This window comes from Psammomys obesus, unplaced genomic scaffold, assembly GCF_907164565.1.
Source record: "Psammomys obesus unplaced genomic scaffold, mPsaObe1.curated_primary_1811, whole genome shotgun sequence".
Classification (NCBI taxonomy): domain Eukaryota; kingdom Metazoa; phylum Chordata; class Mammalia; order Rodentia; family Muridae; genus Psammomys; species Psammomys obesus.
In genome coordinates, this window is record NW_026587216.1 from 36,648,468 (window position 1) to 36,664,739 (window position 16,272).

At 38.5% G+C, this 16,272-nt stretch overlaps 1 protein-coding gene across 1 annotated transcript in view; it reads left to right on the top strand.

Moving 5' to 3' along the window:
* Ubxn2b (UBX domain protein 2B) overlaps positions 1 to 16,272 on the top strand; it is a 65,668-nt gene that overhangs the window by 9,232 nt on the left and 40,164 nt on the right. Inside the window, exons 3-7 of the mRNA XM_055603200.1 lie at positions 3,661 to 3,811; positions 7,470 to 7,553; positions 8,200 to 8,309; positions 14,598 to 14,735; positions 15,133 to 15,294. Of these exons, the coding sequence (XP_055459175.1) occupies positions 3,661 to 3,811; positions 7,470 to 7,553; positions 8,200 to 8,309; positions 14,598 to 14,735; positions 15,133 to 15,294 (645 nt within the window). The remainder of the gene's footprint in view (positions 1 to 3,660; positions 3,812 to 7,469; positions 7,554 to 8,199; positions 8,310 to 14,597; positions 14,736 to 15,132; positions 15,295 to 16,272) is intronic.

Sequence of the window (16,272 nt, forward strand, 5' to 3'; positions counted from 1 at the left end):
CCTTCTTCCAAGGAGCATTCGTGTGCAGTTTTGTCAGTTGAGGGCCAGCAGGGCTCTCACTATTTCCATGGGGCCACAGGGACTCTTTGGTTCACTATTGAAGAATCTGAAAGTGTGAAGTTTCTGTGTGTGCGCTTCTGTTGTGTGCTGCTTACTGATGATTTCCTGGGATGTATATGTCTCTTGAACTATAAAAAGAACACACTAGGGATTTAGAAGAGGAGTCGCATATATTGTATCATAAATATTTTTATTGATTTTTCTAGTGTTAGAGAACAAGCTTGAATTTTCTGATTATCTCCTTCTCAAAATATTATCAGAAGTAGAAAACTTCATTGAGCATTAGGTTTTTGTAATGTCACATTCTTTTTTGTATAGGAGACAAAAATGATACATATTTTTCTGCACCTGAATGAAAAGAAAAATTCTCATAACTTCTCCCTTAAATTTATTTTACAAATTTTAAAGCCCATAGAAAATTTAAAGGTTAGTAAAATAAACACTAAATATTTCACTTCTTTTCACTAGTTGTTAAAGTATCTTCTAGCATTGCTTGTACTCACCCATGCTCTTAATTTCTGTGTTACTCAACTGTCTGAAAGCAAATTAATAGCCATCATGACACTTACTTCTAGATATTTTATCGTTCATTCCCTAAGAATAACTTATATAACCTATATATGATAAAAGTATAGCCTAAAAATTAACAGGTGTCATGATGTCATTTAACAGAAAGCCTGTAGTCAGCCTTTTTTTTTTTTTTTTTCAGCCATTTTTGGGAGTTTGGGGACCCAGCTAGAGACTAGTAATTCCATTTGATTTTCTTGTGTTGAGTTTTAATGCAGGGTGTCCTCTCTTTATTGTCTGTCTTTTTATTTTTAGCTTACCTACATAACCTAAAATTTATTATATTCACTTTTTTTAAAAAATCTACACTAGATATCTCAAAATGCCCCACATTCTAGGTCACTGTTTTCCTCATAATTAGATTCTTGTTAAACATTTTTGTCAAGAGTACTAGATGAGTGATACTGTCTGCTTTTTATTGTATCACATCAGGAGCCATATAATTTCAAGTTTTTCCACTATTGGTGATATGCTCACTTGATTAAGGTGCTGACCACCACATCACTGCATTGTCAGGATTGTCAGGTACAGTTTCTTTGTAATCAGCAGGTTGGTATCTCAGCATGGTTTGAATATACTATCCTTGGCTTTAATTTTTTGTTAGATAATGAGTATAAATAGATATGTATAATATTTTAGCTGCCTCCATGATATATATTTTTCCCAAAGTTTTTTAAAGTATTTAATGTGTTATTGTACCCAAGTTTTACTCATTTGGTATTGCAGTGTTTAGCTGTTGTCTCCCTAGTTTGAACACGCGCAGAATGACTTAATATTGCTCCCAGTGCAATGAATCTAATATTTGAATTCTTACAAGACTGACATTTAAATATTTTCCTTGTTCTTCATGTATTAATTCTGTGATCAGGTCAGGGTTGTCCTAAGCAAGTTCAGCCAGCTTGAACTGCCTCAAAACCTATGGTCTGTGGATGTGACTTAGTGACAGAGTGCTAACTTGCATCTGCAAGGCCCTGCATTCAATTCCTAGAACCATTTCTTCAGTGACTGAATCTCCTTAAGCAATCTGAAAATTTTTTTTGTTTATAGTTTTAATTTGATAGTGCTCTTTGGGGGTGTGATGGATTAAACTTAGTATCCCCAACATATTAGCCATAAACTTGTACTGCTAAGCTACACTTCTCCACCAGTGATGCAGTTATTAAAGACTTGCCTCAGGTTGGACCACTAGAATTATTTATTGCACAAAACGATCAGTTTCTTTAAGTGATGCTGGGACTGTTTTATACACCGTACCTTAAGTGATGAAAAGATTATTGGCAGTCTTTTTCTCTAAGCATGATACTGTTTTAGCACTTAGTACATGTCATACCTCCTTTACATTCATAAGAACATTTGCCCTGTTTTTGATGTGTTTCCACTTTTACTTTGTACATGCACCTGCTAATTCTCATGTCCTCCTAGGGCAAGAGTTAGAAATCAAAACAATTATATGTTGCTTGTCATTTTGCTCTTGTGGTTTTCAGGGTATTATTATGTAGCCTAGGCAGGCCTGGAACTCATTGTCATTCAGGCCATCCTCAAATAGTCAGTCCTCATGCCTCAGCCTCCCAAGTGTTGAGCTTTCCAGAGTCTGCCAGCAACACCACACCTGACATGCTGACTTTAAGCCAACTGCTTTGGTTACTTTTTTGTCATCTTGACACAAGCTAGAGTCTCCTGGGAAGAGAGCTCTCAGTTGAGAGATTACTTCCATATGACTGGCCTATGGGCATGTCTGTGGGGCATTTTCTTAATGAATTATGTTGGGTGTTCTAGCCCACAGTGGGAAGTTCCATCCCTGGGCAGCTGGCCCTCTTGTGCATAAGAAAGCATGTTGAGCAAACCATAGAGGGCAACCCAGTAAGCAGCATTTCTCCATGTCTCTGCTTCACTTCCCACCTCAGGTTCCTGGCCTTCCTCCCTCCATAATAGGTAACCTGTAGAATGTAATAAACCTTTTTTTCTCCCCCAGTTTGCTTTTGGCCAGTGTTTTATTAGCAACAGAGAAGCTAAATAAAACACCAACATTATTATTATCTAAAATATTTGATGTAATGTGGTCTGTATGTTTAGCTTACAAGAAAAGGTATGTGATCTATAGAAAAACTTTGAGGACAGTCACCTTCTTTAACAAGTTCACTCATGAAGGCTTGTAAACCACATGCAAAACACAGGCCATATTTTCTACAGATCATTTTTACATAGCATTGTTTTGAGAATTAAATTAGACCGACTGTGTAATGTGTCTAGCAAGGACCCTAAACCACTACTAAAATCTTAAGCAAGCACCAAAAGTCAGGGACAGAGAGTCATAGAAGACAATGTGAAAGGATAGAGTACAGAAAGAGAAGCTGCAGAACATTATAAGTTAGAGGCGGTGAAGTGGAGGTGCAGCCAGGTTGAGCCTCGCGGATCTGTCACGTGTGCTGTCACACAAGTCTCTACACTTATGAGGGTCTGTGTTGGCCCTAATGCCTGACTCCTCAGTGGATTTTGGGTGAGGGTGTTTACACGTTCATTTTGCAGCCGACCCCCATTATTATGTCACATTCGTGTAGAGGTTGGGTCAGACTTTAGTTACCACATAGAATAATAGGAAATTATTTGCACTGGGAATTGCAGTGCAGTAGGTCATTTTTAATTCAAAAGTCTCCAAAGAATAAACCTTCGCTGTGTAGCTGTATGGGGTGGGTGAATGGCCTCTGGTAGTTGGCAATGCTTACCCACAACAGTAGAACCTTGATCTGTGAAAACAGGAGTGCCGTAAGCAGACCCCCAGCGTTGAGGGAGGAAACAAGGACCGTCCCAGTTACCATGTTGGTTGCTGAAATTGTCAAAATCTCCACAAACTCAGAAGGGATACAAACTATCCCATTTGATCTTTGCCTGAGTTCCATTTTAAGGTTGCATATTTCTGAAGAATTCAGAAGTACTTCTTTATGAATAAGTTATCTCATAAGATTATGTGGCTTCTTATTTTAGAGTAATTTATGTCTATTCTGAGTTTTTATTTATGATTTGTGATGTTTAAAGGATTTATTCAGGTGAGCAGGAATATGGTGGATTACATATAGTTCAGCCTCCAACTGGGAAAATTGTGAATGAACTTTTCAAAGAGGCAAGGGAACATGGGGCTGTCCCTCTAAATGAAGCCACAAGATCTTCGAGTGATGACAAACCTAAGGTCAGTGGTGTCTTAAAATTGTGCTGTTTCTGGGAAGTTAAGAGGTACCTGGACATGTGTCTGGGTAGCCTTTCTGATCCTTTCAGTACCCACTGTTGAGATTGACTATCCTTCATGAAACTTTGAGTTTTAGTCTTTATTTGGTAGCAGCTGGAAAACTTCCTTCTTTCAAGCCTTGAGGCCATTTAACATTTCTAAGTTCTCCAATTCTGTTAAAAAAAAAAAGTATGGAATTGATTTAGCATGTGGAACAAAGCAAGGTTGTAATTAAAAGTGCATTTGTGATGCAAATGGTAATTAAAAGAATAGCTATTTCTCACACGAATCCTACCTGATGACCACGTATTCAGTATAGCAAGATCCAAAAAGATTGTAAGAGCCAGAATACCAGGAAGTCTGCTGTCTCTTCTAAAAATGGCTGCATGAACAAGACTGACACATTAACATGGAAGAGGGAAATTTTCATGGGGCCACACCCCTAAGAACTATAGGCACTAAGACTGCTAGGAGAAGAACTAACCCCTCCGAGGGATGAACCCTTTATTGGTTGTCTAATACAGAGTAATTAGGCTTGAAACCATGTACATACCACCAACAGAAACATTCAGTAGAAGACATACTATCTCAGCCTCAGGTGAGGGAAGGGCTTGAAGGAAGCTGAATGCAAGAGTGATGAGGGAAGGAAAGATCAGAACATTTAGTATTGTTTCATAAGAGATGGGACAGATAGGAAGCATGTCTCAGTATGGCTTGACCTGCTCTAAGAACTTGTGTCTCTTGCAAGCTTTATTTATACACAAAATCATTTACTCAGAAACTTTAATTATTGATTATGTAACTTTAAGTCTTCCTGGGTTGCATAAGTTGAAACAAAATGAGCAAATAGCAAATTTCATAATAAGATTTAATATGATAAAATCAGTTTTCTTTTTTTAAGCTTAGGATCCCAAAGTCTTGAGGTTACAAAAATGCTAGACAGGAATGCAGCCACTCCTGATGAGAGACCCTGATAGACTAGGATCAGAAGGAAGGGGAGGAGGACCTCCCCTATCAGTGGACCTGGGGAGGGGCATGGGTGGAGAAGGGGGGAGAGTGGGATTGGGAGGGGAGGAGAGAGAGAGCTACAGGGGGGATAAAAAGTGAATAAATTGTAATTAATAAAAAATACCAAAAAAATGCTAGACAGGATGACACTATTTGAGTTTGATTCTGTTTCAAGTTGGCATAGAATTAATAGATTAAAATTTATTTCATAAAAAAATTATTTCATTCCACTTATCTTTTCTTCAGAAGTTCAGTCTTTCTGACCCTTTTGATCCTTCCTTTCCCTGTTTTTCTTTTATATTTAAAATAAAACCATCATCCTTTTCTTGGATTCCTAAAATGCTACAATATTAGAAAACATCTTTATCTGACAAGTCTGCTCAAAAGGCAAGCAGTTCACTGAGCCAAAATGCTTTTCTCTGTGGCTTTGTCATGAACCCTTGTTTCAATACGATGTCCATCTTTATTACCATCCTGTAACAGATAGAAGAACATCAGAGTTCCTAAAGCTGTTTACTTTGCCTTCAGGAAGGTACCAAGATCTGTCAATAACAGCCTGATCAAAATCTTTCTGTGTCCATGCTAGTCTATTTTTGAAGCTGAGCATTGAAAGCTTAGTGATTCAGTTACAGCTTGTCAGCTTCCAAGTTTTCCCTTAAGATTTTCTTTTACAACAATTTTACTCAGATCCTCTATTTCATGCTTACTAATACAATTTCATAATCTAACAGTAAGGTTCAGTTTTTATGAAGACTCAATTTTCTGCATTGCTGTTTTTCCCAGGGAACCACCATTAGTTTTATTATATTTTATTAACACTAGCTTTTCTATTATTCCAACTCTAGCCTTTGGAGAAAGGCCTTTTTTTTTTTTAAACTAAATTTTTATTTTTTTTATATTAATCACAGTTTATTCACTTTGCATCCCAGCTATAGCCCTCTCCCTCATTCCCTTCCAATCCCATACTCCATCTTCTCCTCCCATGCCCCTCTCCAAGTCCCCTGATAGAGGAGGTCCTTCTCCCCTTCTGTCTGACCCTAGCTTATCAGATCTCATCAGGACTGGCTATGTTTTCCTCCTGTGTGACTTGGCAAGGCTGCTCCCCCGACAGGGGGACCTCAGCTACTGAGTTCATGTCAGAGACAGTTCCTGTTCCCCTTACTAGGGTACCCACTTGGAGACTGAGCTGCCATGGGCTACATCTGAGAAGGGGTTCTACATTATATCCATGAATGGTCCTTGGTTGGAGTATCAGTCTCAGAAAAGACCCATGGGCCCAGATATTTTGGTTCTGTTTCTCTCCTTGTGGAGCTCCTGTCCTTTCCATGTGTTACTATCTCCCCTTTCTTTCCTAAGATTTCCTGCACTCTGCTCAAAGTTTGGTTATGAGTCTCAGCATCTGCTTTGATACACTGATAGGTAGAGTCTTTCAGAGGCCCTCTGGTAGGCTCCTGTCCTGTTTCCTGTTTTCTCCTTCTTTTAATGTCCATCCCATTTGTCTTTCTGAGTGAGGATTGATCATCTTACCCATAGTCGTCCTCCTTGATTAGCTTCTTTAGGTGTCCAGATTTTAGTATGTTTATCCTATATTATATGACTAATAATCCACTTATAAGTGAGTATAGACCGTGTGTCTTTCTGTTTCTGGAATACCTCACTTAGGATGATCCTTTTCTAGATCCCACCATTTGCCTGCAAATTTCATGATTTCCTTGTTTTTAATTTCTGAGTAGTAGTCTATTGTGTAAATGTACCACAATTTCTGTATCCATACCTCTAATGAGGAACATCTGGGTTGTTTCCAGCTTCTGGCTATTACAAATGAAGCTGCTACGAACATGACTGAGCATATGTCCTTGTTGTGTACTTGAGCATCTTTTGGATATATGCCTAAGAGTGGTATAGCTGCATCTTGAGGAAGTGTTATTCCTAATTGAGAAAGTGCCAGATTGATTTCCAAAGTGGTTGTACAAGTTGACATTCCCACCAGCAATGGAGGAGGGTTCCCTTTCTACACATCCGGAGAGAGGCCTTTAATAGTAAGAAATATCCACCAAAGGCAATAAAGGATCAATCCAAGGCATCCAGGCACTGGAACTTTGTCAAGCAGCACCCCCAGGATGCTTGGCCTTGCCATTTGCTTGTACATGTATATGGTATGTGTAACAGTAATAAAAAAAAAAAAAAAAAAAGAGGTTCTCAACTTGATAGTGGGAATTTGGGAGGGGCTAGAGAGGGAAAGTGATGCAATTTCTATTTAAAAACTTAAAAGCCTATCAAATACATATAGAATTGCTCGTTCTAACATTTATGTGTGTGCACATATCTACAACCCACATGCAGCAGACAGAGGACAACTTGCCAGAGTTGGTTCTCTCTACCATGTGGCTTCTGGGGATCAAATGAAGTTATTTCGTATTTTCAGTTACTAATGTTTTTATGAAAAGACATTTAACTTCTCACATATACTTCTTTATAACTGAAGGGCTTCATTCCAGTATAGTTTCCTAGTCAATATGAATCTGGCCAATTACTAGTCCAATTTTGAAATACATCAAGTATAAGAATAACATTTTGACTGTAAATCTTAATGAACTCAACCCATTTATTTCAGTCATTTACAGGTGGAGGATACCGATTGGGCAACTCCTTCTGTAAGCGATCAGAGTATGTCTATGAAGAAAATCAGCTGCAAGATGTAGGTACAGTCATCAAAATGGTTAAGCATTTGTTTGTACTTGCTACTATGGTTTTTCCCCTTTCTGAATTAACAGTTGACAGTACAAGTACAGTCGCTCAGGAGTTTTTGAAGCATGGGTTAGTATTGCTTCCAGCTACAATATTTCTAACTGCCGTGCCTTATATTTAGAGATGGCTAATTATTTGTGGAAGAAATATATAATTCTTGCATTTTTTTTCTTAAAAATTATATACTTTCCTAATACAAAATGAATTAAATTTAAAAAAACATATGAAATAGTTATTTCTGTTGACTTTGGAATATTAAAATTATAAACTTTTTAGAGCTTTTTTTGAACATCTGCCTTGCCCCTTGGCCTGAATGTTTAAGCTGTGGACTAAAGAGAGTTTGGATATGAGTGAAGGGTGTGAGTCACAGGTACCAAGCAGTGTTTGTTACTTTTCTCTGGTTGTTTCCTCAGTTAACAGGCTAGACTTCACCCTCGGGACTTTGATATTTGCAGTATTAATCAGTGTTTTAAGCTAAAAATAAAGCTATGTAAACACGTGAACACAGATGCTTAGCTTTGAGCAAAACAAATATCTATATTTTAAGATAAATGAATCAGATAATTTGAAACTTTATTTTTTTTCTGTCCTCAAAGGTTCAGATTTTACTGAAGTTGTGGAGCAATGGTTTCAGTCTAGATGATGGGGAACTGCGACCTTACAGTGACCCAACAAATGCTCAGTTTTTGGAATCTGTTAAGCGAGGGTAAGATGAATTAGTTGTTCTGTTTGTTATGTCGGAGGGAACTATTGAGTATGTGCATCCGTGTTCCTATGACTGCAAATGTACAAGGGCATGTATAGATCATAGCTCAGCCTCAGGGATTTTCTCACTTGTGTAGAATTCGCCAAATAGGCTCGGCTGGTTGGTCACCGAGCCCCAGGGTCTGTGACCCTAATGCTGGGATATAAGCACATACCGCCTCCTCCAGCCTCTTAATAGGTTCTAAAGAGTGAGCTCAGGGTGTCCTGCTTGTGTGGCAACTACGTGACCAAGTAGCTTGTCTCCCTGGGCCCTATTTCTTTTTAAAACAGTTCAATAAACACAATTAGCTTTCAAGAATTAGTTACTGAAACATATTATATAATATAAAAGTGACTTGGGGGACATGAGATGGATCTTTTTGTGGAGTAAGGACACTGTATGAGTTACCTCTTTTTTTTTTTTCTTGAAATACAAAATTGTATTTAAAAACTGGTTAAAGTAAAAAAAAAAAAAAAAAAAAAAAAAAAAACTGTCAAAAACCAGGTGGAAAAATGGGTTTCAAATAAAATGGAATTTGGGGGCAACAGAAGTCTAAAAGGCCACGAAAGAGAAATATCACCACTGTCATTTGAACAATGGCTAGTTACTTTTTTTTTTTGGTATTGTTAGTCACTGGAATGACAAGAGAAGGAGCCACTGCAGTTTTTGACCTTGTCTGGCAGCTACAGGGTCATACTCTTTTCCATCCTAATTTGCATCAAAAAAACTTTCGATCCATTGAACAAATTCAATTGTCCTGAAATTTTCCTATTACTAATTCATCCATAGGGGTTATTTTGTCAACACCCATCCTCTTCAAACCTGCTTGTAGTATTTTGAAGTTCTGAATATATTCATGTTCTGCTTAGCTTGAAATTTTACTTTCTTCAAGGCAATGGAACCAAGGGAAAAGCATGTCCATAAACTGACAGTATGCAGTCTCTGAACACAACTGTTCTGTCAGAGGCAGCTGCAGAGATCCATTGATCCAAGCCAGCATGTCATGTCGACTCAGGTTGTCACTGGTGACCGAGGTCTAGTACACATTGACTGCCATTTTCGGCTCCCAAGGGACCCACATCCACTGTCCGCGCCCAGCTCTGGTTCCATCTTAGTCTAGTTCAAAGAGTCTGACCCCGCCCACACACAGTCAATGATTTACCTCTTTTAAGTATGATGACAGTATGGGTTTTGCTCCAAGAAATATATTAATGTAATAAGTCAGTCGTTGAATAGCTAGCTACTTATCCATAAGCCTCTGTCCTTACTGTTGACAAAACACCATAACCAAGGCAATTTATAAAAGAAAGCATTTAATGGGGGCATATAGTTTGAGAGGTTGAGCCAGTGATTATGACTGAGAGCATGTCTGTGGGCGGGCAGGCATAGCACTCAAGCAGTAGCTGAGAGCCTACCTGTGAGCCACAGGCATAAGGCAGAGGGGGAGAGTCACCAGGAGTAGTCTGGGCTTTAAAACCTCAAAGCCAACCTCCTCCAAAGCAAGACATTCTAATTCTTCCCAAGCAGTTCCACCAACTGGGGACAGTGACCAAGTATTCAAATGAATCAGTGGATGCATTCTCACTCAAAAACACCACATACAGTACTACTCCCAGCTCCCATAGGCTTAGCCATATCGTAATGCAAAATACATTTGATCCACCTAAATGTCTTCACAGTCTTTTGTAATCTCAACACTGTTTTAGTCTACATCTCTTCTGAGACTCAAATCTTTTAATTGTAACTGTAAAATCAAAAACAAATCATATAATTCCAACGTACAGTGGCACAGGATATATACATGTTTATTTCAAAAGGGAGGAATCAGAACATAGTGAGGAAATACTGAACCAAAAAGACCAAACCCCAGCAGGGCTAACTCCAAACCCTGTACTTGTATGTGTGACATCAAATGGCTTAGATGGCTTTTTAGCGATCCAGCTCCTTCCAGCTTTGTTGACTCTTAACACTTCTATCTCTTCTACTAGTCCCTTTCTCTGTGTATATAATGCTCTTTGGCAGATCCCCCATGCTTCTGGCATCTTCAACATCTTGGGGTCTCCAAAATAATCCAAGGTTCATTTTTATAGCCTTACACAGTGACCTCTGGGTTTCTGTACAGGGAATCTCCTGCCACATACCTGTCCTCAGCAGTTTTCCTTAACCCTTTCTTTACTCCTGTTTCCTTAACTGTAAAGCCAGAGCAATATGGCCAAAGCTTTCAAGTTCTGCCTGCTTGGGATGGAACTTGGGTCCCTTCTTTTCTTTTTAATTTATTTTTTATTTATTACAATTCATTCACTTTTTATCCTGGCTGTACCCACCCCCCCTTCTTCTCTCCACCCAATCCCACCTTCCCTCCCTCTTCTCTCATGCCCCTCCCCAAGTCCACTGATAGGGAAGGTTGTCCTCCCCTTCTTTCTGACGCTTAGCCTATCAGGTCTCATCAGGACTGGCTGCATTGTCTTCCTCTGTAGCCTGGCAAGGCTGCACACCCCCACCAGGGGGAGGTGATCAGAGAGGCTGACACTGAGTTCATGCCAGAGACAGCCCCTGCTCCCCTTACTACGGAACTCACTTGGAGACTGAGTCTGTGGCCTGAATCCTCTGAGCCAGGGTTTTAGGTCCTTTCCATGCTCATTCCTTGGTTGAGGTATCAGTCTCTGCAGAGCCCCTGGAACCCAGTTTTTGTCTTGTTTGTTACTGGCTCTGTTGGTCTCCTTTTGGGATTCCTGTCCCCTCCAGGTCTTTCTGTCTCCTCCTTTCATAAGATTCCCTGCACTTGCCCAAAGTTTGGCTATGAGTCTCAGCCTCTGCTTTGATATCTTGATCAGTAGAGTCTTTCAGAGGCCCTCTGTTGGTAGGCTCCTGTCCTGTTCCCAGGGTCCCTTCCTTGAATTACATTTACATAAGCTTTGATTGGCTACTGTTCCTTAGGCCTTTTTTCTTTTCTCTTTTTGGATTCTTCCCTTCCTGCCTTTTTTCTTTTCCTTCCTTCCAAAAACTTGCTGGATTAGCTGGGTGGGACCTTCCTAAGGGCTCTATTCCCCCTATTTTATTTTTTTCTCCTTATCCCTTTCAGCACAAACCGACTCCAACATTAAACATCCTTTGCCAAAATATCACAAGGTTCTAGCCCAGTTAGCAATATTGTTCCCCTTAGATCTCTTGAGCTGGGAGTAGATAGTCCCCGTTCCTCTCAGCATTATTGTCAACTAAGCTCCTATAGCATGACCCACTGTGTTCTACTTAACAGCGATCAACCACTTTCCTAGTCCAAGTCCCACAGTCTTCATGTTCCTCCAAAAAACAAAAAGCTCTGGATGTCCAGGCCTGTCACAGCAGTACCCCACTCGACTGTGGAATAAAGGCATAAGGGTGTGATGATTGGGAGATTGAATAGCAGGAGGAGTTCATAAAGAAATTGAAAGTGGAGCCTTTTTAATGCATCATGCCCAAGGAGAGTGGCTAAAGTGAGCTGGGGATAAAACTGCAACAACAAAGGCACTCTGAAGGAAAAATACTGTAGAAATTGAGTTACTTGGTGTGTATTTTTAATTTAAATTTTGCATAGATATTAAAAGATTACCAAACAAAGGCAAGAAATGCTTATCGGAGAGCTGAGATCATTAGTGGCAAGTACTTGTATATAACAGCTAGTACAGTGTTATGCAGTTGAAAACTAAGCAGCTAGGTGGAACTATAAAAGTAATATATGAAAACCAACATTGCTGTTCAACTTTATACTCTTACTTCAAGGTGATTGAAGAAAATGTTAATTATTTGCTAATTAAGTATTTGCTAAATCTTCAGACATGTAAGGACATTCAATGGGCTTATATAATATCAAGTACAAATAGTGAGCAAAGTCTCCTTTTCTAGAAGAATATTAGTTTGAGGTTCTCAACTAGCTTCGATCTGGTCACTGTCTTAAAATATTTGGTATTACCATCTTTACTGTCCTATAAGAGCAATTGTTAGGTAGTATATAATTCGCTTATACACATTACTTCCCGCCAAAATGATACAGTGTACCATATATATTAAATGTAGAAAAGTAATTTTTTATAAATCAAAAATGCCTATCAATTATATTTATATAACTACTTTAATATAAATTTATATTTCAATTTATACATGCCTACTTTATCAGTCTAGAATCTCTTTGTAAATGTAACAAGCAAGAAATTACTATAATGAAGTGTGAGGAGTTGTAAGCTTAATTATAGTAAGTGCCATTCATTCAAGGACTTGGTAGAGTTCCAAACAGAGTATTTTAAATGTAAGTATATCCCCGGAAATTGCCAAGTATGTTAAATATAAAATAAAAACCTGCGAAAGTGCTTTATGCTTTTTTTTTTTTTTTTTTTTTTTTTTTTATAGAACATAAGTAGACTTAGGTTCAGACATTATAAAGAGGCAAGTTGTTACCCATGTGAGTCTCTGGTGTGTACTGATTCAGTGTAACTGATACTATCCTCAGTATATAAGACCAGTCTTCTATAGCTGTGCGTTCCTGAGCCTCTGCCCTTGGCACTGAAGTGTGGTGTTCACCAGTGACCTGAGAATCCAAAACACCTTTATCAGTTTCTATCTTCTTCCAGGATGGAGTTAAAAATAAATATTTGCAGTCAGGTATGATGATTCTGTGTCCTCACAAGTCTTTGTAGAAGACGGGATCTCTTTGTAGTGCAGAACCTTTTCTTAATTTTGTGCAGTGAAAAGCTGTGAAGAATGAAGGACCCTTACTGTTGGTGGGAGTATAAACCTATGCAGTCACCAAGGAAATCTATATAGAGATTTCTCCACAGACTGAAAATAGAACTGCCTACCATGTGACACATACGATCCATGAATATTTACCTAAAGAACTCTTAAGGCAGTATATCTTGGAAATACTTGTAAATCTGTGTACACTGTTCACAATAGTCCAGAGATGGGACCAGCCTAGATGTTCATCAACGGATGAATTAAGAAAATGTGGTAAACAAATAATATATAAAATGTAATTCTATGAACTGTTAGTATCATCCAGACCCAAATACCATGTGTTTTCTCTTACATGCATCATCTATGAGTGGATTATAAATGTTTGTGTTTATATAGGAGTACACAGATTATGAAACTAGAAAGTAGATCATGAGAAGGGAAGAAGAGATTAATCATTACACATGAAATGAAAGTAGAAGAGAGATTGTAGTAAAGAAGGGCATAGAGGAGCATAGTGGGTGAGAGAACCCACTAAGAAAAAAAAAATACAGTGACCTGTATGTGTGCAGATACCAAAGTAAAATCTATTACGTTATATACTAACCTGAAACAAATCTTAAATTTAAAACAGGAAAAAAAAAAAGGCATCTATTATGGCCATCTCTCACAGCCCCTGTCCCTCATGCTAAAACATGGCCGTGCTCACTAGTCACCTGACACCCAGAAAACCCACACATCAGTGTACATAGCTTCCCCCAGGAACGTTAGAAATGAATATTGGCAGACCCCAACTCCTCAGAGTCTACGACGGGATTGCTGTGAGTTTACAGCTAGCCTTATCTAGATAGTGAATTCGAGCCTAGCCTAAGCCACAGTATAAGAGCCGGTTGTTGTGTTTTTCAAGACGGTTTCTCTGTGTAGTCTAGGCTGTCCTGGCTTCACTTTGTAGACCAGGCTAGCCTCAAACTCATAGTGGTCTGCCTGCCTCTGCCTTCCAGAGTGCTGGGATTAAACACGTGCATCACCGTGCCAGGAATAAGACCCTGTTTCAAAGGGAAAAAAACGTGAACTAACTCCTAAACTTAGGAATTTTTGTGCTAATTTAAAGATCAATTGTCTCATAATTTGACTTTCTAAAATGTACCGTCAGGTCCTTGTGACAACCAAAACATTTTTTGTGTTAAGAGTCACTAAGGAACAGTGATGAGGTAGAAGAGATGGCTCAATACTGGCTGCTTTTCCAGGAGACCAGAGTTTCCTTCCCAGCATTTTAATGGCATTTTACAACCATCCATAACTCCAGTCCCAGGAACTTTATCCTCCAGTAGCACTGTGTATGTACGTGCTACATAGGCATACATAGAAAACACTTCTCCAAATAAATTTGAAAAGTAAAAGTGTGAGGTAATCTCATGAGACCTATAATTACTCTAGAAATTTTTTTATGTTGGCATATAGATCACGATTTAATTATTGTCATCTCGGTGGAGTGGTGTGATTCTTAACAACCTTCACTAAAACCCTCCCTCTCCTTTTAAGAGAGATACCCCTGGAGCTTCAGCGACTGGTCCATGGCAGCCAAGTGAACCTGGATATGGAGGATCATCAAGATCAAGAGTACATAAAACCCAGATTGCGGTTCAAGGCTTTTAGTGGAGAAGGGCAAAAGCTTGGAAGGTAAAATTCCTCTAGTGATGTTCTTTCTCAAATATATCTAGTTATGATTGGGATTTGAAATGTTTTCTTGATATTCTTGGGCATTCTGACTTTAACTCTGGTTTCTGATTTCTCTCTGAACTGTATGGCAAGTAGTGTGAGGAAGACTCAGGTATGAAGTTGGAAGAAATGCAGCTAGGTTTCTGAGAGATCTGGGATTAATAAGTAGGAAGCATAGACTCTATACTAATTTTAATATCCTTAAAGAGGCCAGATAAAGTAGAGAAAGCTGGAAGGAACTGTGTTTGGAAATCCTCTGAGGGATGGCACATTTGACTAGAGAACTTGGCTACCTTCACTGTGTCCTCTGTTCTACGTATTCAGTTTGTGTTCTAATTCTTAAATTCATCTTTCTTAGCCTTACACCTGAAATAGTCAGTACTCCTTCCTCTCCAGAAGAAGAGGATAAATCAATACTTAATGCAGCTGTTCTTATTGATGATTCAGTGCCCACCACAAAAATCCAGATCCGTTTAGCAGACGGAAGTCGCCTGATACAGAGGTTCAACAGCACACACCGGTAAGCTGCCCGCCAGTAGGGGTCTCGGTGTTCCTATACTCTTCCTTCACAGAAATCTGTACAAAGCATATGAATAGATGAAGTTGTTTACGTTTTTAAAGGAAGCTTTTGACAGAAGAATATCTAAAAGGATAGTAACTACCTACAATAAATAGGCGTTAATAATTTTTGTGAAGTATCCAGTTAGTTCAAGTTCAGACAACTCAAAGATAAGAGTTGTAGTTTTATGACCAAAACTATATCTAGTGGACTGAGCTTTAAGATGGTAAAATCCCACTGGGATTTTAAAATATTGATAATTCTAAGCTAGGCATGATTGTACTCACCTGCCATCCTATCATTTGGAAGCTCAAAGCAAGAGGATTACAAGTTTGAACTAAGTCTAATCTACATGACAAGACATTGTCTCAAACAAAAAGTTTATGAAATTTTAATCAGAACTTTCTATATAGCACTTCATAATGTAAATGCATGGCATAAGTAGTTTGTGTTCTAGTACACTATCTCTAATAGACTGTTTCATTGTCTCTTTACTAATTCAATATATTTCCCTGCACATAAGAGTGCTTTTATTTTTCACTGATTATAAGATTATAATGTGCATTTATAGTCTTAGTTATGTTACTAGGTATATGTGAGAATAATTTTTAAATTTTTTTGTTACTGTTTTTAATGATAGGATCTCACCATGTGACTGTCTAGCCTAGGCTAGCCTCAAACTCAGTGATCTGGACTTAGCCTTCCAAGAGGTGAAATTACAAATGTGTAACACCATACTTGGCTCTTAATATGTATGGATTCACGTGCGTGTGTGCGTAAATTCCTTTTCATAGTGTTAGAGACACTTAGGCCTTTAAAACTTTTTTCTCTGAAAACAGTAAGACTTGTACTTTTAACAATATTGTTAATAATTTATACATATTTTGCTTTAAGATTGTTTTTGTTATTACAGATGTATATACCAAAGTTATTTCTCTA